Source organism: Lepisosteus oculatus, chromosome 20 (genome assembly GCF_040954835.1).
Source record: "Lepisosteus oculatus isolate fLepOcu1 chromosome 20, fLepOcu1.hap2, whole genome shotgun sequence".
Classification (NCBI taxonomy): Eukaryota; Metazoa; Chordata; class Actinopteri; order Semionotiformes; family Lepisosteidae; genus Lepisosteus; species Lepisosteus oculatus.
Window position 1 is genome coordinate 12,901,977 of NC_090715.1, and position 25,814 is coordinate 12,927,790.

The 25,814-nt window shown below is 41.4% G+C and overlaps 2 protein-coding genes across 6 annotated transcripts in view; one reads left to right on the plus strand and one right to left on the minus strand.

The window, feature by feature from the left end:
* The window catches only part of plcg2 (phospholipase C, gamma 2), a 96,328-nt gene that overhangs the window by 3,590 nt on the left and 66,924 nt on the right, over positions 1-25,814 (plus strand). For all 5 annotated transcript variants that reach the window (XM_015368099.2, XM_015368100.2, XM_015368101.2 and 2 more), the window contains 5 exons: positions 579-1,004; positions 2,487-2,605; positions 2,900-3,079; positions 3,605-3,684; positions 3,755-3,899. In XM_015368099.2, the coding sequence (XP_015223585.2) occupies positions 579-1,004; positions 2,487-2,605; positions 2,900-3,079; positions 3,605-3,684; positions 3,755-3,899 (950 nt within the window). The remainder of the gene's footprint in view (positions 1-578; positions 1,005-2,486; positions 2,606-2,899; positions 3,080-3,604; positions 3,685-3,754; positions 3,900-25,814) is intronic.
* LOC102696882 (calcium-transporting ATPase type 2C member 2) overlaps positions 6,453-25,814 on the minus strand; it is a 34,386-nt gene continuing 15,024 nt past the window's right edge. The window contains exons 11-27 of the mRNA XM_015368108.2: positions 25,379-25,445; positions 24,656-24,780; positions 22,790-22,887; positions 21,144-21,245; positions 19,897-19,986; positions 19,601-19,702; positions 18,690-18,846; positions 17,122-17,292; positions 16,422-16,516; positions 16,044-16,094; positions 15,391-15,557; positions 12,384-12,452; positions 10,426-10,542; positions 9,379-9,526; positions 8,735-8,830; positions 8,329-8,470; positions 6,453-7,595 (exon numbers count right to left, since the gene is read on the minus strand). Of these exons, the coding sequence (XP_015223594.2) occupies positions 7,465-7,595; positions 8,329-8,470; positions 8,735-8,830; positions 9,379-9,526; positions 10,426-10,542; positions 12,384-12,452; positions 15,391-15,557; positions 16,044-16,094; positions 16,422-16,516; positions 17,122-17,292; positions 18,690-18,846; positions 19,601-19,702; positions 19,897-19,986; positions 21,144-21,245; positions 22,790-22,887; positions 24,656-24,780; positions 25,379-25,445 (1,928 nt within the window). The 3' untranslated portion in view covers positions 6,453-7,464. The remainder of the gene's footprint in view (positions 7,596-8,328; positions 8,471-8,734; positions 8,831-9,378; positions 9,527-10,425; positions 10,543-12,383; positions 12,453-15,390; positions 15,558-16,043; positions 16,095-16,421; positions 16,517-17,121; positions 17,293-18,689; positions 18,847-19,600; positions 19,703-19,896; positions 19,987-21,143; positions 21,246-22,789; positions 22,888-24,655; positions 24,781-25,378; positions 25,446-25,814) is intronic.

A 25,814-nucleotide genomic window follows, 5' to 3' on the forward strand; every position in this document is an offset into this window, starting at 1 on the left:
TGGTTTGCAATGATGGATGAGTAACCTCCACAACAGTCAAAGCATTTTGCTTTAAAACAGGAGGCTCCTGGAAGGTGTGGATGTTTCAGAATGATCACTAGCAAGTACTGCATAATGGACAAATCCCCTGTGTCCAGCGGCCATATCACTCTGCAACTCACAACTGGCAGCCCACTGAAGCTAAGTGGGTGTGAGCCTGGTCAGTACCTGGAGGGGAGACTCCTGGGAAAAACTAAGGTTGCTGCTGGAAGAGGTGTTAGTGGGGCCAGCAGGGGGCGCTCACCCTGCGGTCCGTGTGAGTCCTAATGCCCCAGTATAGTGACGGGGACACTATACTGTTAACAGCCGCCGTCCTTCTGATGAGACGTAAAACTAAAGTGTCCTGACTCTCTGTCGTCATTAAAAATCCCAGGGCGTTTCTCGAAAAGAGTCAAATTGGTCAAATTGGTCAAATTTCAGCTAAGCATTTGCAAACTCTCTAGCCACATGACAGGTAGTGATTGCTTGTGTCTCTCCTGGATACCTGTTACTTTTCCACTGTTTCTTACATCCCGTTCCTGCTTGTACGTGTCTCCCAGGCCAGCAGCTGCCACCAGAGAAGGTGATGGAGGCTGACTGTGACCAGGGCTCCGTTGAGGATTGGGTGTACCGTACCTCCACCCTGTCCGTGTTCCTCAGCCTGCTGGTGAGCGAGGGCCTGGGAGTGCCGCTCACGCAGGGACCTGCGCCAACCCTCCTGCCCCAGTGCACGGAGGTCCGCTGGTCGGACTTCCACAGCGTCCTGGACCTGCCCTCCCTCATGTTCCTCAACGCCCAGCTCCCCGCGGAGGCCCAGCTCCGGTGGCGGCTTCTCTTCTCCACCCGGCTCCACGGGGAGAGCTTCTCCCGCCTCTGCGGCCACATCGTCCGCAAGGGCCCCACCTTGCTGCTGCTGCGGGACAGCCGGGGCCACGTCTTCGGGGGCTTCGCTTCCCAGAGCTGGGAGGTCAAGCCGCAGTTCCAAGGTGGGGACCCTTTGGAGACTGTGAGCTTCTTCTCACAGACTCCCATTGCTGCGCTCGCGGGGTTTTGTGAGCTTTAGGTGCTTTTGGCATTTGTCCTGATGATGCAGGGAAGCAAACATTTTTAGATATTATTCTATTCCTGCATGCCTGGGCATTCATCTTTGCCTCTGGTTTATATACGGGAGCCTGCAGCGTGTGAGACCTGAAGTGTTTCACACTGCTGTGCAATGGGATTCTCACTGCTGTCATAGGTATCATATACTGTATTCACGTTTTTAGTGTTTTTTAATATTTTCTAAAACTAAGGGACACTGATACAGTATGCCAAGCACGTTGTGTCTAGAACCCCTGGTGATTTGTGCCGTTTATTCTAGCCACACAGTGTCTACAGAGATTCAGGGCTCTGACGTCTGATAGCAGAAACACATCTAGGTTTTAGTTTTCTTCTCACTACATGTTTATTGTCTAAATAGGAGCACTTGATTTTTGACAAGGATAACCTTTCTTTGTTATGTAAACAATTTCTCTAAAATACAGAAGTGATCTGAAAAAAATATTATAGGTTTTCATGTTTTGTATTTTCCAGGACTATTTTTTATTACTATTGTCTTTGTGTTTATGCATTGGCTAATGATAATTCAGTTCATTACATATACCTAAAAACAATAGAAATTAAATGTGCTGTGTTGCAAGTGGAGTAGTTTAACAGTATGTGAAAAGTTAAGATTGTTAAGTACACTTTACAAAAGCAAGCAAAAAGCATCTATCTGTAGTCAGTCAGGCTTCAAAATATTCCTTCTTCGTAATGCTACGATGCAAAAGTTGGTGCATAATGATTATGTATAGGCCTGTGACTCTCCAGAGTGTTTGGCCTTTTAGCTTGAGCTGCAGGCTTGCATCAGTGGAAGTGCATGAGGCGTCTGCTAACGAATAGCGGTGTGTGCAGCCTGGCCCATCAGTGGGTAGCAGGTGATCCCTAAGTGAGGTTGGAAATTGTTGCATTTGTGAGGGCAGGAGAGTTGCCCTTACTGTGTTGCATTGTACTGTATATACATCTATTGTAACTGCTAAGTGGAACTTGCTGACCTGTTGCCCACAGAGTCCAGAGTATTAGTAGGACATCAGATCAGCTACATAGTATGATCGGGTTAATTTTACATATAGTCCCATACTTTTTGCATGTGATCTTCATAAAAGCTTTCCAGTGTGTCATGCTTTTTGAGTCATGTCTTTGCATAGCTCAGGCTGTATCTTTACCACCTTTTACATTTAATGCATCAGCCTCCTGGCCATTTTTTTTATTTTGGCAGTTCATGGCCCCGTCTGAAAGTGTGTCAAGAATGAACGGGAACGGGATGTAAGAATGAGTCCTGCACAAATAGAGCAGAGCAAAATGGCAAGCTTTAGGGAAATGTTTGTATTCTTGGTTCCAGTATCACTAAACAGCAGCTTTATCAGTAACAATGGATTTATTTGCTTTAGGGGACAACAGGTGCTTTCTGTTCACTGTGAGCCCTTCCCTGTCTGTCTACACCTATACGGGCTACAACGAACACTACATGTATCTCAACCACAGTCAGCAGACCATGCCTAATGGACTGGTAAGCACCGCTTCTTGGACTTCAAGGCTTAACACCTTGTTTGCGCAGGTATACCCTGCTCTCCCAGACAAAGGTCTTCAGGTTTATTCTCATTCTAGCAATGGCTTTAGCTTGTATCCTGACTTTAGAAGACCTAACACTGCATGCTCAAGTAATAAATTGCTTGTTTTGACTGTTTTGAATCTTGTTCCTTGGGCTGTTAGTAAGAACCAGGTATTTGGTGAATCGACTTCTTGCAGGCTGCCTGCCTTTTGATTTTTGTTAGATGTGTTTTTGGTTTGTTTGTCTATGCAGGGTATGGGCGGCCAGCACAATTACTTTGGTCTGTGGGTGGACAGTGATTTTGGGAAAGGTCACAGCAAAGCGAGGCCGCGCTGTACCACCTACAGCAGCCCCCAGCTCTCGGCGGATGACGAATTCACCATCGACGTCATGGAGGTCTGGGCTGTCGGAGAGCCCCCCGAGGATACGGCTGTGCGTTTCTTCCCTCTCACCCTGCAACACCGCGACACAGACTTAGCATCGGTCCCTCCTGCGGAGCACAAAATTCCAGGAAGTCGGCTGTCAGATTCTATTGCTGACTCTAACATTCCACACAGATAGCTCTTGTTTAACATTTCCATTTCACAGTTTAGAACAGAAACAGGAAAGACAGAGCCACGATGGTCAAATGTGTGGGACGTTCACTGTTAGTTATCGCCACGGAACAGATGGAGTTACTTAGGTCTTTTTGAAGATTTTGTAATTTCAGCAAGCAGATTTCAAGAAGCAAAAACTAAACTAAGTGCATACTGTTTCTGTTACAAATGCCACCAGACGAAAATCACCCGTGTGTTGAATTTTATTTGAGTAGTTTCAGGTACCTTAACTACATTAATACCAACCCCGTAGTATTACTAGGACTTCTGTATTAAGTACAAATTGGTTAAAGATTTTCTTTTCTGTCAAGCCCATTAAATCCAATTTTTCTTGAACATGTTTTTGTGTTTGTGCCACTAGGTGGCAGTGTCAGACCATCGAACCTGTGGAAAGTCATGGGTTCATTTTTCCTCGCTTGCTTTCCCGTCTCAGATTTGCAGGTAATACTAGTTCCATGAAGTAAATTCGAGATGTGCTCTCATGGTCTTCACTGTGGTTGTTTTTCCTCAGAACAAGACCAAGCAGAGCGTCCTGGATGCTGACCCTGAGACACAGGCCATGCTGGAGATGGCAGGGAAGACCCTGCACAGCGGGGGGCTGCGGGAGCCCAGAGACGAGGAGGAGGAGGCTGAGGAAGCCGGCAGCTGAGGGACAGGTACACTACATCAGGTGTCAACGCCCTGCCTCACCTGTGTCTGGCTGCCGCAGCGACGACCCCCGCTGACAGGCCTGGGGAAAGAGGCTGGAGGCACGCTTCAGCTAAACCCAGACTATCGCGCATTGAGTGTTTGCAGTATTACTCTGCTTATCCTCTTGATCGCAGACCAGACCCCTCAAAACGGAATTGAAATAAGTCCCTATCAGTACATTCTGTCTGTTGTAGTGCTATTTACTTTCCTAATGGCTGCTGGGCCCCTCTTTTATATCCATCTGAAGTGAATATCTTAATGGCCTGATTATTTAATGAATTGCATCATTTTATTAAAATGTCTTACCATGTCTTCTACATCTTCTTAAATCCCCAGCTGAACTTAATATGAGAAACAGCAGAGACTTGAGTAACACCTGCTGCAGAGTCCTAAACGTTTGGTTGAATCTGAAGAATTAGCACAACTATTCCAAGCATCGGTTTAACTGTACTTGGGGGAGTGTGAACAGACCTGGAGTTTCTGTCTTGCAAAAGAGAAACCTAAAGTCTGTCCTACAATAAGAGAAAAAGTAAAATTGGGAAAACATTTCTTTCTGTTCTAGCTGGTTGAAAAAAACAAAGCAAAATTAAGGGGTAAACATGATACGGGTATGATACCTTGCACAAAAATGTCTGAACTTGCACTTGAGACGAGTTCTTAACTTAGTTTATCTGGAATGTGACTTTTATTAAAAGCAAAAAGAAAATGAATAAGTATCTGTGTTACGCAAGTAGACAATGTAAGTAACAATTGAATCATAATTTAGAATTGGAAGAATGTGCAAGAAATAGTTTCCTTTTTCACTGAAATTTTTTTCCATTTGAGGTCATGAAGTGCCTCATGTTTAGCACAAAACGGGTGGATTCTACTGCTGTTTGATTTTTAAAAAAAAATATGTTTGTGTTCTGTATTTTAAAATTGAGTCTTTTGTAGCAGCACTGTGAGTTGTTAATTCTTTGGCTTCTTAATTTCAGCATTTTGACTGTAGACAAATGAAAAGTCTTCTCTGACATAAAGGGACAACAAGTGTAAAACTTGAAAATGAGGTTATGTCATGCTTTTTACTTTGCCTGTCCTATAAAATGTAATCTATGTCATTATCTGCTGTTGCTGATGTAAATATTGCTGTCTGCCACGCCAGATGGTAAGGCTGATTTTGCTTAGCACAATTGCCTGGAAGTGATTTGAATAGAGTTGTAGTAAGTATTTATTTGATATACTTCCCCAGAGCAAGTTACTGTTATTAGACTTTGTGGCGCTATCTGCATGACTTTTGTGTGACATGGATTTCAACAAGTCCTCTGTTTGCATCCTGCAAGATACTTTAACTATTTATTAACTGAGCATTTATTTGATTAAACTAGGAAATAATAGGATAATTTATGTGAACACATTTGTCACTATATGCAGCAAAAAAGATTTTAGGTACTAAGAAAGTGCCACTTCACACTAAACCTTCAGAAGGTTAAAGTCCTTTCATTGTTGGCAATCTACTATTTCTTAAAACTAGTGATAAAAATATACCTTTATCTAATGATAAGATATTATTTCTGCCTTAAAAAAACATACCCTCCCCCTCTTTGAGAAGTGAAGCAGTCTTTTGTTCATCAGTCTGGTGTTACCCAACTTGCATAGCCAGGTTTCTGGAAGGGATCAGTCTGAAGACCTAGGGTAGGCCAGGGCCTCATTGTGTTGCCTGAAATACAGGCATGCCAACAGAAGCACACTATTACTGGCTATTACTGTCCAACGTGCTACTGAATAAACTGGCAGCTTTAGTCTAGACCTAGAGGATCCAGGATGCTTCTTTGCAATGTGCTTTTGGAAAAACCACAATTTTCCAGTGTGTTTTTCTGAAACGTTGTGTGATTGTAAGTTAAACGTTTGTGCTTCCTTTATTGACATTAAATAGAAACACCCAGATGAGACTGGGAGTGAGCTGTACTCACTGTTCAGGTCTACTTAAAAGCTCTTCTCTGTTTGGGTCAAACCTTCACCCTTCACCTCTCCGGCTTCGAGGCCGCGGGTCACCGTCACGTAACTAAAGAGCTCTCCTCACCAGGACAGCAATACCCCCAAACTAATTTCAATTTAATGTTTTACTGCACCATGGAATTTCTTCAAATGGCAGCAATAAAGGCATCACAAAACAGCAGAGAGGGAATCAAATTAGTTTGTTTGCATAGTCCAGTCACATTGGCTATCACGATAGTGTGATGGGAAATTGCAAAAGTATGTACTTAATAAAGAACGTGCTAGAATGTAGAGAAGTGAAATAAGATTAAATATATTGTTTTCCAGTCCACATGTACATTAACCAAAGAAATGCATCTTAAAAATGGAAAATATTAAAGGTTCAAATCTAATAAAACTGCGTATTAAAATTGTGTACGTTCAGATATTCTGCTCTAGCAGCATCCTCAGCAGCTAAGAGTCTGTTCTTTAAGGAAAGGGAGAGAGGAACTTACAGAAAGGATCAAGCACGATTTGATCAAAACATCAAAATATCAGAGGTCCAGTTTATTTTGTACAAAGTTTTTATTTACATCCTTCAAGTGAATGGCCATTAATGCTGTTTGGAGGTAGTGATTAACACAGGCCATCTCAAGACCTTATCCTGGACATACAGTATAAACGCATGGAGATGCTATTACAAATACTGCACTTGCAAACGATCCCTATGCTCTAATTGTGTGGCAGTAAGTGAGCAGCAGAGGAAATACATGGGCATATGTAAAACACATAACTTTAATTTGGCATTAATAGAATTTTTAGAAAAACAATGTTCATTTTGATAACATCAGAACTGTACCGTTGGCAGGGGATTCGGAGTGGCTGTTCCAGTCAAGGCCCTCACCTGGATTGCATTAGTCCTGACAGTGCTAGTTTGTGTCTGGGCTGTGCTATTAATGAATGGGGCCAGGACTCTCCAGGCTTTGGCATAAGCTTTTCCCACCATCACTAGAGTTGAATGTGTTGGCTCGCTGGGGTTGGGTCTTGTTTGTGAGCTTACAGTGTGGCCAGTGTAATACCATCACTCCTCCAGACAAAGCCTGCTGTCCTGTGAGCAGTTTTCACAGCGGGCTTTTCGGAGGGGCATACATCTGTCCTTCTTCCTTCTCATGCTTGTGCAGAGAGTGCAGCAGTGCGCCAACCTCGACAACAATTGGCGACTCCATATTTCAAAGAAAGTATGAGCCCCACTGAATCTCAGCTCCATTGAGAACAGATAGAGCACCCACAGCCTTCACACTACAGAAGTGTCTGTAAACCCTTGCTTTAGGGATTGATTCTGATTCTGTGCCAGGAGAGGGATGGAATCCGTACAATTGTCTGCACATAGGTAGGAAAAAGATGACACTACCCTGTGTTAAGCACATCTATATTATTACCAAGCAGTGATTCCTATATTCTTTCAAAACCAAAGCAAACTTGTGCCTTTACAAAACACCACAGTCTTTCTGTGAGCTTATACTGAGCTTCGTAAAACTTGCAAATTGGGAAAAACTGAAAAAAACAACAACTCTAAAACTAACTGGATAACACATCTCTGCCTCTGCGGTCTTTCTTCCTTCTGCATTTGATTAGACATCTCTCCAGCAGCTTCACCAGTTCTGACACAATGAAGACAGAGGAGGCCATTGCAGTCAGCAGCAACAGGTCTGCAAGAAACAGAACAGGGAGAGGAGACGTCACATTTCTGTGACACTGAGCCTCAAACTGGAGCCAGGGGATCCCCTGACATCCACAGATTGCCAGAAGTCCAGCTCTTTGTCTCGCAACATTTGCCACAGTGCTCAGGTCCCATTTAAAAAAAAAAAGAATTTCTCTTTTCAAACTCACCTAGTTTTAAACAGTATGTTTTCTGAATTTGATTTCCAATGTAATCTTCTGTAATTTGAGGGGCAAATCCTACTATGACATATTTACATTATGCCAATCTCCTATCGATCGTTGTTGCAAGCTGGGTAGTTTTTGTGATTTTCAGTATATTTTTATTAGCTATAACAATCTTGACAATTGAGTCTCAGCTCAACTTAACCATTCAGACAGCAGCCTAACTGTCGACCTGCAATACAGTTAACATCTACTTCCTTTACATACACTTGTCCTTCTTTAGCTCTGTCTCCTTTATCATGCCACCTTTCAAATTCAGAATTTTAGTGCTTGTGAAGAATAGCACTGTATATTTTGAGACAGCTGTACCTTTAAGACCATAGATGTCCATATTCAATCCAACATTAAAATGTGCACTACTGTTTAAAGGGAGTGGTATAGCTTAGATATTTCTAGCAGACATTCTAGAAAGAGAACTATGATAAATGACATTAAGGTACTGTGTACAGTAAGCTCCTGCATTTAATGCTTGGCCTGGTGCAGCAGGCTCTGACTCACCTGCTGCCAACAGGCTCTCTGTCTGGAAGACCCTCTGTAGCGGAGGAATGTAAATAACTGCTAGTTGTCCCAGGATGGAGCCTATCACTGCACACAGGAAAGGGCGATTCTGGAAAAGCCCCACCTCAAAAATCAGGCTGGACTGTAACAAAGAAAAAATAGTGTTAGAAGCATTAATTATGTGCTGAATTACAGAATTCAGTGAGGCCTGGGGCGAGTGTAAGTCTCTGAATTCATTGAGGCCCGGGGCAAGTGTAAGTCTCTGAATTCAGTGAGGCCTGGGGCGAGTGTGTGTCTGAATTCAGTGAGGCCTGGGGCGAGTGTGTGTCTGAATTCAGTGAGGCCTGGGGCGAGTGTGTGTCTGAATTCAGTGAGGCCTGGGGCGATCTGCTTCTAAGTCACTCACCTCGGATCGACAAGTCAGAGCGTTGAACATGTCGAAGAAGACAAAACATGTGAATGTCATCGTTGTGGTGCGTGAGGTAACTTTGCCATCAGTCATCTACATAAACAAATGTATGTTTACCATCTCGCTCAGCTTGAAAGGAAAAATCAAATCAGCAGCCAGATGAAAACAGCTGTCATAGCTAAGAAAAACAGGAAGACCTATATTCCAGATTTTACATTCTATGTTGACATTTTCCTCAACAATTGTCAATAATGTACTTTTACAGGCATCATACTGTAAAGTCTGATTTAGGCTTAGATCTTTTTGCTAAGTTCAGGTCCAGGGCGGGGTATCTGTCACACTTTATAACCTTTATATTCTTTATAAGATGTGACTTTCTGGGCTCGTTGCAAATGTCTATTCTATTACCACCTAAACATAAAGAAGGAAAACATTTTGGATATATGTGGGGAATGGGGAAAGGAATATGGTAAATCACATTAACCAAATAATGAACATTATATTTCTGATCCCTCCCTTTTCCCCACACACCTGAAGAAATGTCCACATTTTTAAATCTTTCTTTTTACTTCTTATTGTGTAGTTTACTTAAACCTTGACAGTTTATCTTGGCCCAGATTGACTTGTTTAGTAGAACGTGCCTCTTTCCAGAAGATAAACAGCGTTCCAGTGATGATGAGGGATGCAGAGATCAGGATTTTCAGGATAAGGCTTCTGCTCAGGATGGAGTCTTCCATGCTCCTGGGACGATGCTTGATGGCATCTTTGTGAATAGGCTCCACCCCCAGACTTCAACATAGAAAAATCCATAAGTGATGCAATCAGAGAAAAGCCCACATTGTCGCACAGACCCTGGAATACAGCACTGGCATACTGTCTAGAACTGGTAGATTCCGGAATTAATGTATGTTACTCTCACAGAGGGTTTCTCATGTATTTTTACTATAAAGGAAAAAATAGAACAGATGATGGCAAATGTAATCTGCCAGATTCCCTAGTAATTTGTACACTGCAGTTTGTAATTATTTCAGGTCTCATCAAGATATATAGTAGCTTTTGTGTCATGGATATGTAGAAGTTGCATCTCGCATATATTTCCAGTGAGTTATGATATGAGTTATACAGTAAATTATTTTATTATGTATGCTTTCCTGCCTGCTACATTTTGTATGACAGAAACGTGACAGGAGATTAATTCTGTCAATGTTTGTTATACATACACTGAAGGAGAGAAACAATTCTATTTTGATATTCTACTGTAGTTTTAGCCATGTTTAAAGAAGGGTTAATCTGGATAATATTTAGTATTTTGTTGTACAAAAATTGTCTTTTAGCTTTCTAACATGCAGAGAGGACAAAGTGATGGTAGTGCCATGAAACAACTGGCAATAACTCAGCTTGATTTGATTGGGAAGTGTGATGCTTTGGCTACAGTAGCATGTATTGGTTTCTCTCGTGTAATTTCTCTTGAGTTGTGAGCACATTAAGAGACCTTGATTTCTCTTCACCCAAACTAAACTATGTTAATACCATTCGGAGATGCTATAATATTGGAGCGCGATGTTGGCTGTAGAAAAAGAACTAATGGCAGTGTTGTTTTCCAGTAGCAGAGTTGTGACAGCAGCTCAATATGACCACGGATCACAAAGCATCTAGTTCTGCACATAAACATTCGAAGACAGCTTTACCTTTGGGCAGGAGGACCATCCATGATGATGTTAATCCACAGGATCTGCATGGCATTGAGCGGATTTGGCAAATTAAACAACGTGGACAGTGTGATCAGACTAAGAGCTGCAATACTCCTAAGAGGGGGAAAAAAACATTTTAATTTAGTTACTTTTAGCATTGTGTTTGTGCTGGTAATGCAGGACTTTACAGCAATCATAAAACTAAAGTTCATTTAAAAAATGGATGTAGAAATGCTGAAATCTGATACTTAAAGTCTGGTATTTAGAAGAACACTTTAAAACATCAGTGACTGCTGACCTGTGTTTAATTTGTTTAAAGAATATATATACACATGTTCTGTGTCAATATTTGAGTTGAGATGCACTGATTTAAAAAGAATCAGAAAAGAAAGCACAAGGCACTCTCTATAAATTTAAAAAGTCATATTTCTGTATTTTCATTAAAAATTGTTAGGGGAAACTCAATGCCTTCCTTTATTTTGCTTAAAATCGTAGATTGTTTTGTTACAATTTACTGAAGTGCTTTACAATTGAATTCATTGAAATATACTTTCATTAATAGTTCAGGTGAGTAGCTGCGTCAGCATGCGCAGGCTGCAAAGGAACAAGTAATAGGTTTATTCCATGCTGGAAAAAAGAAGAAAGAGAACACAACGTTTCGGCCGTGGAGCCTTCTTCAGGTGTGAGGAAGGGAGCCTTCTTCAGGTGTTGCTCACACCTGAAGAAGGCTCCACGGCCGAAACGTTGTGTTCTCTTTCTTCTTTTTTTCAGCATGGAATAAACCTATTACTTGTTCCTTTACTTTCATTAATGAGCATCATTTCAGTCTCATGCTCTTTGTTAATGATTCTTAAAAGCTGGAGAGCCTCTGTGGTACACCTGGTGACCTGGCCCAGGTGTACAGTACCACAGGAACACACCCTGCGTTCCGAGCTTGCGCCTTGCTGGTGGATTGACTCAGGAGACCCTATGTTTAATATTTTTAAAAAATATTTCGGATTTAGCATTTGCAATATTCTGGATGCTAACAGTCTTATAGCAAAAACGTAAAAACAAAGATTAATTTGCTATTTCAAAGCACAGAGTGGCAGGTGAATGGCAGATTGGAATAATTTTCAGGTTCTGTGCAAGAGATGCTGGTGTGAAAGAAACATCAGTATCCGAGCAGTAGTAAAACACAGGCAAATCAGAGACAGGCAAATCATTGAAAACACAAATTACATAAAGACACGTATAGACAGCTATTTTGTTTCCTTGTTATTCTAAGGTAAACCTAAAAAAGAGTAATTTTTTAATGTGCTCTTAATTTTACTGTGAAATGAAAAGGAATAATTATATTTCATTATATAGTTCTTCTATATCTTAGGTTGAAAGAGCTGACCTGCTTCTGTGATTTTGGATCAGGGTGTGAGACCCTCTTTTGAGAACCAAAGGGATGCAGCTACAGTAGATGTTAAGAACCACTGGTTTGGAGGGAGTAAGATACCCAGTTTTAGAAACCAGTGAAGGTTTCGGACGTACAGAATGTAATAAAAATTAAAGGGTAAAAATCATAGTCCCTTGATCCAGGATATTTATCACCAACAATGCAGCCTTGCAGGAACTCTGACCAAGAAACTGGATGTTAAAAAAAAACATCAGACATGATGCTTTTGAGATATCCCAAGACCAGTAATGAGTTTTTAAATTAATTTGTCAGTGATGGTAGACTTGGTGATGCTACTTTGTGACGTATGCATGGTAAAATAACATTTTTCAAAAGTTAAATATCTGTACATTTCACGTGTAAGAGATAAGGAAGCAGAGCACTTGATGTGTAATTCTGTTTAAGGTTACAGGCACAGTCCAAGGATACTGAGTCCCAAAATAGGGCAAGATTTTTTATCATGTTTTCAATGACAGGCCATCCTAATATAAAGGACATGTATAATGTATAGGATATATATAGTACATACGTGCTGAGCTGAAACCTGACAAAATTTTTAATGTTGTAAAATATTCCTTTTCCTTCTTCAATGGCACATCTGGAAAATAATGGAACAAGTAGGTTACAGAAGTATCACTGCTATCTTAAGAAATGAACTAAAAATAAATTAGCCTTACCTTTTGACAGAAGACCTAAGATTCATTTAGAGAAAGAAAAACTCAGGAGGAAACTGCTCGTTTCATTCTTCCCTATTGTTTGTCTTGTTTCAAAATGGATTGGATTTCCAGTTTAAAGGGAACATCTGAGGTCGACTCCAGCCTGGAGCTCCTCCTGTGTGCAGTTTGCATGTGTTTCTGTGGATGCAGGTTTTTTTTTTTTGTGTGATCTGGTTTCTCTCACAGTCCCAAGACAGGCTGAGTAGGTGAAGTGATGCCTCTGAATTGTTGTGCCTGTGAGTATGTCTGTGTGCATTCTGCCCTGCGACCCTAAGTGGATTTACTGAATGTGGATGGACGCTTTCCGAGCTCGTTCACCTTTAGCATGGACACTGTAAGAACTGGATTTTGACATTTCAGCGTTTTTTTTAAAGATTCCTCATGGCTGTTTCTTTTTTCAATGTCATTTGCAATGTTAATTGTGCACAATAATGTTCAGGAAAACAACACTTAAGAACAGAACAGGGAAAACTGGCTGTGAAGCATGCTGGCTATGTACTATGCTTCATAAAAGCAGTGACTCACAAACAAATTGATATACTGCACCCAATATACCCTTGCACCCTAGATTTCAGGTCATCAGTACCGAAACCACAGCTGCATCTCTGCAGAGTATGTATGCTATTCATATAGTGAAAATATTGGGACAGAAAAGTGAAATTTGTCACTTTTGCTGTGAACTAATGAAATTTGTATTTCAGATCAAAAGATTAATGCAACGTAAAGCATAACTTGTCTGCTTTTATTTCTGGGAATTCATTTATATACCATTTGTATTATGTTTAGCCATGTTAGAACAAATATTGGGACAGATAGCTGACAGGAGTTTCTGATTGCTCAGATGTTCCATGTTGCATAATTGTGAATACATAAAAGAGCTGCGAATGGAGTTTTGGGTGTGCCTCTTGAGTTAGAAGGCACAAAACCAAGTCTAGAGAGTTTTCGTTATTGGAAGGGCAAGCAATTGATGAGAGCAAAGAAAACTCCAGTTAGAAGCACTGCAGAGAGACTGGGCATCGAGAAATCAACAATATAGAATGTCTTGAAAAAGAAAAAACTACTGCAGGAGTAAGCATTTAACAAAGATTAGGTTGTCCAAGGAAGATGTCTGAAAAATCATTAGAGCTGTGAAGAAAAACCCTAAAATAATGCCAAAGATAGTGCAGACAATCTCCATATTGCAAAGGTGATGAAAATATCTCAATTCTCTGTGTGCAAGAGGCAACTCTCTTACAGCACTACCACAGAATGCTGAGCTGCTAGATTTCTGGGACAGTTTTACAGATGAGGATGAGATTGGATGAAGATAAACCTTTATCAAAGTGACAGAAAGGGAAAAGTGTGGAGAAAGGGAGGAACTGCAAATGATCCTTTTAAGCGCCTTGGGGCAACCTTGTTGTGAAAGGTGCTATATAAAAATAAATTTAATTGAATTGAATCCTAAGCACATCACCTCATCTTTTGAACTGGCGAAGTCAATATCTTGATTTAAATCCTGTTGAGCAAATTGTACTCGGTTAAGGGAAAACGTAATTTAGAAAATCTCACAAACAAGCAACAGCTGAACGGCAGTTAAGGCTTCTCAGGGTATCTTGAAGGAGCATATCCAGATTGTTGTGATGTCAATGGGTCCCAGATCTGAAGCAGTCATTGCATGTATAAGGGTATGTAACCAAATACTAACTTAACTTCAAGTTAATTTGTCCCAATACTTATGTTTACTTAACTGGGGAATTTGAACGCAGCAAAGGACATTGTTTTAATATGGCTTAACAATGCATATAAAATAACTACCAGAAGCAAGAGATGAAATTCTATGGCTCTGTGGCTAAGGATCTGCGCCTATAGCTGGAAGGTTGCCGGTTCATATTCCGCGGCTGGCAGAGGAATCCTACACTGTTGGGCCCCTGAGCAAGGCCCTTAACCCCAACTGCTCCAGGGGTCGGGACAATGACTGACCCTGCACTCTGACCCCCAGCTTCTCTCCCTGTCTGTGTGTCTCATGGAAAGCAAGTTGGGGTATGCGAAAAGACAAATACCTAATACAAGAAATTGTATATGGCCAATAAAGTGATCTTATCTCTTATTTTATATTTAAGTTTTGATCTCAAATACAAATTTCATTAGTACAAAAAAAACTTCACTGTCCCGATATTTACACTTGTTTAAGCAGATTTTTAAAGCACTCATGTACAGTATTTAAATATTGAACATACTGTAGCAGTTCCTCATGCTGTGGCATATTAAAATGATAACCTACAGCACTAAATTGTTTAGTAACATTTTCTTGGAACCTTTTTGATCCTGTTGTGTAATTATTGCCCTTCAGCAGGAGAATTTGCTTCAAGTCAGAAACTGCTCCATTTGTGTCTGCTTTGGGCATTTTGATTTGGATATGCATGATCTTCGTGCCGAAGCTTCACTAATCTCATTAACTGCTGCAGTCAACCAGCCCAGAGGTATCTCATTGTAATACAGCGGGGCTCTGCGATATCACATGGTAATCTTAAATCTTTCCTGGAGTGCTGGGAAACATACATACCTGTTGTATCCATCTCTGTCAACAAAGCGCTTTTTTGTTAATTCAGGATCTACAGCTCTTTGTTTTGCTGTAAGCAAACCAGTTGTGTGTTTTCACATCTCAGCAGCTGCTCGCAGGGGAGAAAGAGGAGGCGCAGGCGGGGCTCCCCCAAATCGCCCACCTCCAAGCCCCTGCAGTCCCACCGGTCGGCCGGAGACACAGCCCAGGCTCGAACCCGGTGCTGCCGGTATCCGAGAGCTCAACCTCCACTTGGCAAAGTTCAACACAAGGGCACTCACATGATTGTGGAGAAGCTGTCGTCCATCAGGATCATGTCGGCTGCCTCCTTACTGACGTCTGTCCCTGTGCGCCCCATTGCCACCCCGATGTCAGCTGACTTGAGGGCAATGGCGTCATTCACGCCATCACCCGTCATTCCCACGATAGCTCCATGACTCTGCAATGCCTGAGATTGAGGGGTGAGCGTTGGAACAGAGAGATTAGATGAGATCAGAGGAAGGATTAGGGCACCCTGCAAGTCTCCCTTGAAAACACGTAAGGAAACATTTTTCCACAACACAAATGATGATGAACTGTGATTATTACTAGGTTTATAGAAAAAGGACAGAAAATAAGCATCTCCATAGTAAATGGACATTGTTGAGATGGACGGAGCCATTGAACTGCAAGTAATTTAATGACTTAGATTAGACTGAAATACTTTCTATTTGAAAGCCTGCGTATGTGCATGAAATCCTTATTTATGGATTTAACAGGAACTTGGAGATTATGTATAATGGGTTAGCTGGCACTGAAAGAACCCGGCTCTAAGCAGTGTAGTAGAAGACATGGACGTGTTTAGGTATTGTTGCTGCACCTCTCTCACATTACAGTTGCTGTGCAAAGATAAGACCCAGTTTTATATTCTTGGAAAGAAAAGCAAATACAGTACCTTGACTATTTTTAATTTGTGCTTTGGGCTTGTCCTGTAGAACACAGAAACCTGAAATATAATAATTTAAGAGTAAGAGTCCATGCTTTTAATGTTTTTACAATTTTTTTTACAGAACTTTTTATAAACCATGAAACTCTAACATTTCTTTCATTTCTTTTAAATAGTAGCAACATGTATTAGAAAGTGTTGTAAATCCGTTTTGACAGCAATTTACAGAAAAGTAAATTCATTATGGTATCTGCGATGGCAAAGCTTCGGTACACTCAAATGATTATTTTGAAGTGGCTGACTTGGCTCATTTGACCACATGATGTGGTACTGAGGTATGTGTGACCAGAGCAGCACACAGTCAGTGAATGAATCTTGCCGTCTTACCTTGTTAACCTTAGAGGCGAGCTCAGAGTCGGTCAGCCTGTCCAGCTCCGTGCCTGCCAGCGCTCCCAAGCGACTGTCGATGCCTATGCTTTCCCCTGTGGATTGGAAGAAGTCACCCAATTACTTGAAATCTATTTTGGTGCGATCTCAGTCTATAAGTGAGACATTGTGGGATCTTTCTCTCTGGAATTCCATATTGTGATGTACTTCTGTGCATACGTTAATTTGGGAACAAGAAATAATATTTCTAAAATTTTGACCTATTGATCATTTAAAAACCACTTGGGTTAAAATTTTGGAATGGAATAAGAAGAATAAGATCCCTAGAGGAATAGGTGTCTTCTAGTTTTTTGTCTGTCCAAGCTCTTTGTTTTATAGTAAATTAAACCCTTAAGTAAAAAAAATCCTGTATCTTTAAAAAATGATTAGATGAATTATTTAATTGACCACACAGGTTAGAACAAAAGCCTAAAGACTTCCTCTCCCCTTGAAGAAACTCCCTCCAGGAACTAAGGCCCCTTTGTTTAAAGCTAGCCCTTAGCCAGACAGAAACATTCTAGTTTTTTTTAGCATTTTCGAAGGAAAGTTGGTTAAAGACGTTATTTTGCTAAACTGTCTAGTGTAGCAGGCTTGAGTGATCCCGAAAGATATTGAGCAGATTCTCCTGACTGATTCTGTATCGGACATGAACGTACAGTACCTATGGATAGAGCAGTTTCCAGAGCATCTCCGGTGATCATCTTCACTTCCACCCCTGACCTTCGCAAGGTAAGGACGGCCTCTCTGACGCCCTCTCTCGGGGGGTCAGTCATCGCGATCAAACCCAGGAAGGTCAGCTGGCCGAGCTCTAATCCAGAAGCCAGAGACAGCACTGTGGACAGCACAGGACAAAAACGCACTCTGTGAGTCTGGTAAAGCCACTCCAACACAGATTCCCTGTAACTTTCCAGCTGGAGAAAACGCATTGACTTTGAAAAATCTAATGTTCTGCTACTGAAATTTAGTATCAGTATTATAAGTGACACATTACAAGAAGCACTGTAGTATAAAATTCGACAGCCATATCACCCTGCAACTCACACCTGGCAGCCCACTAAAGCTCAGCAGGTGTGAACCTGGTCAGTACCTGGATGGGAGACTCCTGGGAAAAACTAAGGTTGCTGCTGGAAGTTAGTGGGGCCAGCAGGGGGTGCTCACCCTGTGGTCTGTCTAGGTCCTAATGCCCCAGCATAGTGATGGGGACACTATACTGTAAAAAGGTGCTGTCTTTTGGTTAAGATGTAAAACCGAGGTCCTGACTCTCTGTGGTCATTAAAAGGGTGTTTCTCGAAAAGAGTAGGGGTGTAACCCCGGCGTCCTGGCCAATTTTCCCACTGGGCTTTATCAATCATGGCCTCTTAAAAATCCCCATCTCTGAACTGGCTTCATCGCTCTGTTCCCCTCCCTACTGAGAGCTGGTGTGTGGGGAGTGTACTGGTGCACAATGGCTGCCGTTGCATCATCCAGGTGGGGCAGAACACTGGTGGTGGTGGAGGGGATCCCCATTACCTGTAAAGAGCTTTCAGTGGAGTGTCCAGAAAAGCGCTATATAAACATGATGGATGTTGATTGCATCTGTTTGAGAAACCAGCCTTGGGGGGATGTGTTGCGTGTTTTTAGTGTTGGGGATTCCCCTGGACTGTGTTTGGGAGCCCTGAGGAGGGTTCTGACGCCATTATAGAGACAATTCACGTCCCTTTCATTTTTTCTGCCTGTGACAAGGTCTGCTCACCACGGAGTAAATTCTTGCTGCTTTGCAATGCCTCGGGGAAATAACAATATTTGATTTTGTGAAGGAATTCAGGTTTCGAGATACTCTACCATTGGGCTAAAATGACAACCGGGAAAACCAGTTTTGCTTTTTCAACCATTGTTAAACACACTGTAAATCAGAGGAATCCAGGCCACGCTCTACTGAGAATTGACACGGGCTGTTTGTCACATTCCTTCCTGTCTTAAAAATAACTCCATTATCTGGACAAGAACAAGGGTTGGCCCCCAGGATGTTGACTGATAAATGAGCCGTTTATGCCCAAGGAACTTTAATTTTAATTTAAATTGACTGAAATCTGCTGGGGAAGGCACTCCTGACAAGGGGAGTGGATGTATCTGAAGTTTGACTGAATGGCTGAATGTTGTTTTTCATTCAGCTGGAGCCACCGCCATTTCTTTATGGCCTTTTTAATAATGAAGAGCCTGCAGCCTTTGTAAGTGAGGGACTTCCTTTACCTCTCAGCCCCAGAGCCCCAAGACTCTTCTCCTCCTGCACGTAAACAGCTCTCATCGGGGGGGTGAGTGGCAGGGAGACCCCCCCTTGGCTGTAGCTGCTGCAGTGCTCTATCACCCCCTCTAACGCCCCTTTCATAAAATACAGCTCCTCTGACTCCTGTAGGAATGAGAAAAGAGTAAGTCAACTCGAACCTTGCGCACTGGCAAACCTACTCTTGTATTTGAATACAGTATACAGTATGTGTCTCTGGTACAGTGTCTTAACAGCAGCACAGTGCATTTTCTACACTATGTGACTTCAAAATTTGCCTTGAATACAGGTGTCAGCTGTATAGTAATAGCACAGTACTAATGCATATGAATTGTAGTGGAAGGCATGTGCCTATTTCCTAAAACTGAGTGTGTGGCCGCCTACAAATCAAAATTACAGCAGTGTCACTACAAACGCCATTTATTAATTTTCCAGCAGTAACAAAATCAGTACGAATGATGAATGTAACATTAAGCAAATAACTGAACAGCCACCAGTGTCAGTATAAGACCTTAAGTATAACACAGAGTCTAAAGTAGACAAGTCATCAAGAAGCTTAATGTTTAGGATATAGGTACAGAAATAACATTGTTCAAAGTGCAGGTTGCTGTGTTCAAAGCACAATTTAGATCTAAAGTACTGTAGATCTTTCCTGTTTGGAAAGAGTGTATGAAATGTTGCTCATCCTGCTGTTTTTCATATCTAATTTAGAGGTGGGGGTAGTATATTTGTCATGCAAAGCAAAAGAGCGGGGAAATTATTTGCAAGTGGTAGTTTTAGAGATGCACTTGAACACAAAGCCCGAAAAAGCCAGTGCTCTGTGAACTGGGACAAAAGAGTGCTGGCAGTTCTGTGCCACAACACTGAGGAGGCAGCTCACCTGATTTTTGCTGGCACACCTAACGGCCATCCACCTCTGTTCAGAGCTAAAGGGCAACTCTTTTTTCCTGATATAGTCTTCTTTCACAGACTCTATCCCCATCTGCAAGACACCGGTTCACCAGATTACTATTCAAACAAAAGATTTGACTTTCAGCCACACTGAAACCGGGGCTCGGATATCATCCTAGAATTTCACAGCTTTATTTTTATTCCAAATAGGTACATAATACATTTCAATAAAGAAATGACAGTTCTGTAAGCCACGTGGGTTTTAGTGAGAAGAAGGCAACTCACTTTCATAGCCAGCGCAAGGAGAGCTCCTTCCGTGGGCTGCCCTATGAGAGCGCCCTCTTTCATCACAGCATTATTGCATATGCAGGCCGCCTGTGAACAAATTGTTTAAAAGACGTATTAAATTAAGCAAAAATTCTAAGTTTATCTCATAAGTTTAACAGCCTGGGGGAAGACGCTGTTATGAAACCAGGTGGTCTTGGTCTGTATACTGTAAAGGGATTAAAGGGTTAATAAAGTAATGTTATTATTATTATATAAGAAGCTGTTACAAAACCCGTGGTTTTGTCTGTACTGTATACTTCGGTATCGTTTCCCAGGTGGTAGTAGAGAGAGCAAGTTGTCTGCTACCATCTGGGAAACGGTACCGAAGTATACAGTACAGACAAAACCACGGGTTTCGTAACAGCTTCTTATATAATAATAATAACATCACTTTATTAACCCTTTACAAGGAATTGCATTAGGAATTATCTTTTCGCATACCCCAGCTTGCTCTCCATGAGACACACAGACAGGGAGAGAAGCCTGGGGTCACAGCGCAGGGTCAGCCATTGTACGGCGCCCCTGGAGCAGTTGTGGTTAAGGGCCTTGCTCAGGAGCCCAACGGAGTAGGATTCCTCTGCCGGCTGCGGGATTTGAACCGGCAACCTTCCAGCCACAGGCGCAGATCCTTAGCCACAGAGCCACCGCTTCTTCCCCCAGGCATTAAGACTGCTAAACAGCCAACCACAGCAGACGCCTGCAGGTACCTCCTTGAACTGGCAGGGTGCACCGGCGCCCTCCTGTCACTCGCACTCTCAGGACACATACGAAGAGCGCCAAATACCTCCTATCCTTGTGTTACTTTCGCACAATCTGACACAATTGCAATTTACAATACAATGTACATTTGTTGTATCCTATTTTTTTCTTTTCGTTAATCTAATCCCTATAAATTCCTGTCCTCCTACTCTTCTATCGCTCTTAACGAGCATCCTAACGCATCTTATTGCCGACAACACCGCTGTACGCTGTACTGTTCGTGCATTGATAAATAAGATGAACCCTGAACCCCGAAAATACGTATTCAATTTAGCAAGAATTCTTTCTAGATCGGCGATTCCGCTGATTTACATGCAGCTCGCCCGCCAGTATCGAGAAGTGGATTTTAGTTTTCTTGAATACACACCATTAAAGCCCCACTACGTGATTTACAGGATTTAGTCCCGGCACTTTGTCGCCCATGCACTGCAAAACTGCGAGCTCACCTGCACCAGTTTTCCTACAGAGGCTTTGTTAAAACCACTCACAAGCTCCCCGCTTGGCACGAGACAAACCTTCCCGTCTCCGTTATATCCTATTCCTGTTACCTGAGGAAAGACACATATTACAGGAACAGGTTTTCCATATCTGAAGTGTGGCCCTAAACAAGCTTAAAGGAAAAGAGTTCAGGGGGTTATTTTAAAGATATTCTTTAGATATATAAACCCATGGGACAACACTGAAGCAATCATGAACATGTTCATAATGTACAGTTTCTTGGCCTTGAGTGTCATGTAGGGCCAGATGTATATGATAATGTAGAAATAGATATTTCTATCATCCATGCTGAAGTGATGACTATTTGGCAATTTCATTAACCTGAAGGTGTGCCGACTGAAACTAGGCAAAGAGAAGAGTAGAACAATGACATATCATTAATGAATCACAGCCTTCTTTGTGTTCTGGTTTCCTTTTCTTCCATCTGAATTTATATTTCCATCTGATGCTTTGCAAGCGTACTTTGACCCTGCCTTCAGTGAATGCTTTTTGTATTTAAAATGTCAAATGTAAAGAGTCTTTTTATAAACTTTTACAGTACAATTACTTTACTACATTCCATCAAATGTAGAGCTACTCTGTCTTTTTAAAACGATGGTATAAATGTGTGTTTGCGTTTGATTTTGGGGAGGAGTGTTACTAAGCAAACATAATATTGACTGCAGAGGCTGTCCTGTGCTCTTCTGTTTGTAAAAGGTAGGACAGTTACAGGGTGACTAAAATTTTACAGACCCCTATAACATACTGGTTAGGGGGCTTGTGATTCAGATGTATGGATTTAGTATCAGAAAACTGATAGGTTGTCCCTTGGAGGTCTTCATCTTAGAGGGCTTATAAATAAAACATTAGATTGATTTTTCTAACAGATGTATATGAGGAAGGTCATAACCTAATCTCGACTATTTCTGCTCTCTTATGTATATATCTTGCCTGCTCAGCTTCCATATGTCTATTTCTCTTACACCCTTGCTGTTATTTCATCTACACCTTCAAAGCAGCTCCCTGGCTCATTCCTTGCAATAGTGAGAATGGTCATTACGGTCAGGCTGTCGCAGCCAGAAGAGTTACACTAAATAAACCTCTAACACATTTCACCTCTATATCACAGCTCTCTAGGGACAACAACATCCAAGAATTGAATGCTTTGTGAACGTTTGGAATATTTGGTGAGATACGTTTGGCTTAACCTGCTTGGTTAATGGGCAGCCTCCTAGCCATAGGACGAGGAGGCTCCAACCCCATTCAGAGAGAAGTGAACCTACGTTCAAGGTGGAGATAGATTGCTTGAGACAAATGTGAAACGAAGTGTTTGTGTTTTGATACAAACAGTTAAGTTCTATAATTATGGTGATTATTTACAGCTGTGTGTGGTTGACTGGTTGTTATCCCTTCCAAACTTCAATTTATAACTTCCAATTATTAGGAACAGTTATAGAACTACTTAATAGCTGTTGTGAGGATATAGGACAAGTTGCATTCGTTATGTGAGGTCCTGCTATCACAGATTGTTGGTTGAAAAAAAGTCTAGGTTGTTAACAGCAAATTTATTCCAAGCCAGTGTATAGTTTCTGCAGAACAATTTATTCAAACTTACCTCTGCATGCATTCCATCGGAAGTGAAAAGCCGGGTAACAGTCATTTCATTGGCTGTTAGGGTGCCAGTTTTATCAGAGCAGATAACATTGCAGCAGCCTAGGAAAGTTTGATAAAAGATGAGGCAGATCTTTAGTGTATGGTAGCTTCTAACTTTTCTGATGGTCTTTGTAATCTCACATACAGTAGATGAGTCACGTTTTTAAAGACAGAATACCAAGTGTAACTGTCATAGCTATGGTTACACTGAGTTCCCAATAGTAATCATACCATACAATACAGTGTTTAAATAAACTCATTTTAACACTACACTCACTATATACACCTGCTACCTAGGTAAAGCTAACTATACAGCACTCAGACCTAACAATTTAGGACAGAAGATCTAAGATTAAGTCGTGGTGGATGAAATCGCTTTTGCCCTGTATTGTTTTCGGCCCAAAGCTGGTGTTTCTACATGACTGTTTTGATTAGTCCACAGACACGGTGACAGGTGTGTTTCATCCGAAAAAGCTCTTCTGTGGTTTGGGAGGCTACCCTGAGACGGATCCGTTTTCAGACTGGCTGTATGGCATTAAGGATTTGTTCCCGGTCATTTGATTATCATACAGTGACATAATGGACATCTGGCGTAGAAGACCTCCCAGGCACGACCTACTGAGAAGAAACCCCAGGACAGACTTAGGACACGCTGGGATAGTACAGTATCTATCAGCTGTCCTGGGAACACCTGGGAATCGTCCAGGAGAAGCTGGAGACAGTTGCTAGGGAGGTGGAAGTCTGATCTACTCTTCTCAGCCTGTTACCATCACAACCCTCACCAGGGAAAAGAGGTTTGAAAACGAGGATGATGACAGTGAGTTTGGTTGTTTGTGTTTGACTTCCCCTTTAAGGGGAACTTTAAACCCCTGTTATAGGATGCTGATTATTTCACCACAAGGCTTTTAAAATCAAGTTTAAAGTGTAAGATGTGCAGGTTTTTCTCCAATGTTTCAATGTTTCCTTCAAAACCCGCATGTAAGCAAGGAATAACCAAAGAGGATCGCCAGTGTCCGATCTCATCATATAGCTGGATCTTCTTATTGACCCAGTAGTCTCATTTATGGAAGACGCAGGGATTAAAAACTCTGACCTGAGCTGTTGTTGGTCCTTTACAAGCTTAAAGAAAAGACAAAGCTGATACGACACTCCCTTTATGATAGCTATTTTATAAAAAAAAGTGTTGATACCTTCAACAACACAGGCTACCTAATTTCTTAAATGACCATGTAATGCATTGTTGGAACAGTGAAGTTGGATTATCTATCCATTAATTCATTACAGATGACGACAATGTGGAATAAGTGACATAGGGTATTGTCAGGAAGCCCACAGGGAGTAACATGTCTGTGAGCTGCAATGACATCTTGAAGAGGACATGGTGTACATTACACAAGATTGAAAAACGCCTGCTGTCCAATCCCATCCCTGACGTCTTGAAAGCTGACCTTCAGCTCAGTTTAGGATGAAGGAGACAGGGAAGGGGAGTGAACTGCACTTTTCACCATTTTCCAGTAGGACTGAGATTTTTTAGATGGTTCTGTCTAGGAAGGTTGATGGAAATCTGTCTTTTACTATTAAGATGGCCACATGTAGCCTGTTCCTCAGAGAATCTGCTTGGGTGTTGTATATGTACAGTACACGAAGAAGTGCTCATTCCTAATCCTGGAGTGGTAAACTAGACTAACTAAATTAATAATTAAGTCACTCAAAGAAGCGGTTGAATGAAATCCAAAAGATCTTGTGGACTTTCACTAATCTGTATATTTAGGAAAATGTACCAGGATCAATCTAACAATGTTTACTGTAAGTCAACTTTTACTCTCACCCAGAGTTTCCACAATTGGCAGCTTCTTCACAATTACTTTCTTCTTAGCCATTCGCATCACTCCTAGTGCTAGCGTCACTGTGACGACAATGGGAAGGCCTTCTGGGATAGCTGCAACTGCCAGACTTTGACAACAAAGACAAATGTGAATAAATCAATTTATATGACCTGCTACTTTCTAGTGACATTATTAAGTCAGTTACATTATCCGATTACTCTCTGATTAACATCTTTAAATTAAGAAAAGCAGCTGTAACTCAGCTAAGAAATTAAATTGTAAATATCTTGTACATTTTTCTGTAGTACCAGTTCTAATATAGGAGATTAATACCCTCATAAAAAAGTTGTTGTTTTTTAGTCTGAGAACATACAATTGATTGCTCAGGTTCCACACAAGAGAAAACTATGTGGAAGTGCATTTTAAACTGTGGATTTGAAGCATCTAAAGTCAAAAGCCTACAGTAGATTCCTTCCAGAAATGACTGAATGAATTCCTTGGATCAAATACTAACTACCAAACAACTGGCCCCTTCTCTTTTGTAATTCATGTTCTTTTTATGTCCTTATATACACCTACTTTGACTACAGAAGACAGCAGAGTTAGTTCCTAGAAGCTGATACAGAAATATTGCCTGACAGTTGAAAACTGTTGTTCTGTGTGGGGTGCAGTGAAACTGGGGTAGAAGGCAAGCACACCCAATAATGGCTCCCCTAGTTCCCCACCTGACTCCGATGGTGAAGATGTTGAGCAGGGGCTTCCCTTGCACCCATCCAATCAGCATGATGATGCCTTAAAAGAACCCAAGGAAGCATGGAGATAGTTCTCATGAGTGTTAACAGCAATACTAAAGCAAAATATTCAATGTGAACATGCGATTCATTCTGGTCACATTTTGCAGCAGAGAATCTAACATTTAGGCACTTTTATCCTTATTTAAATCTTCTGATAAGATTGTTTCTTACTACTTGCCATTACAATTAGCTAACACAGTAGCTAGCTTTGCTCATGAATCAGGATGTGTTGAAAAGCATTCACACTTAATGTATTACACTATGAAGGGCCTATTTTTATTTTATTCTGCCTTGTTGTGGGAGAACAGAGCAGTCTACCATTCTGTGAACTTAAACATAGAGTAAGAAAGGGAGTAAGGAAAGTCAT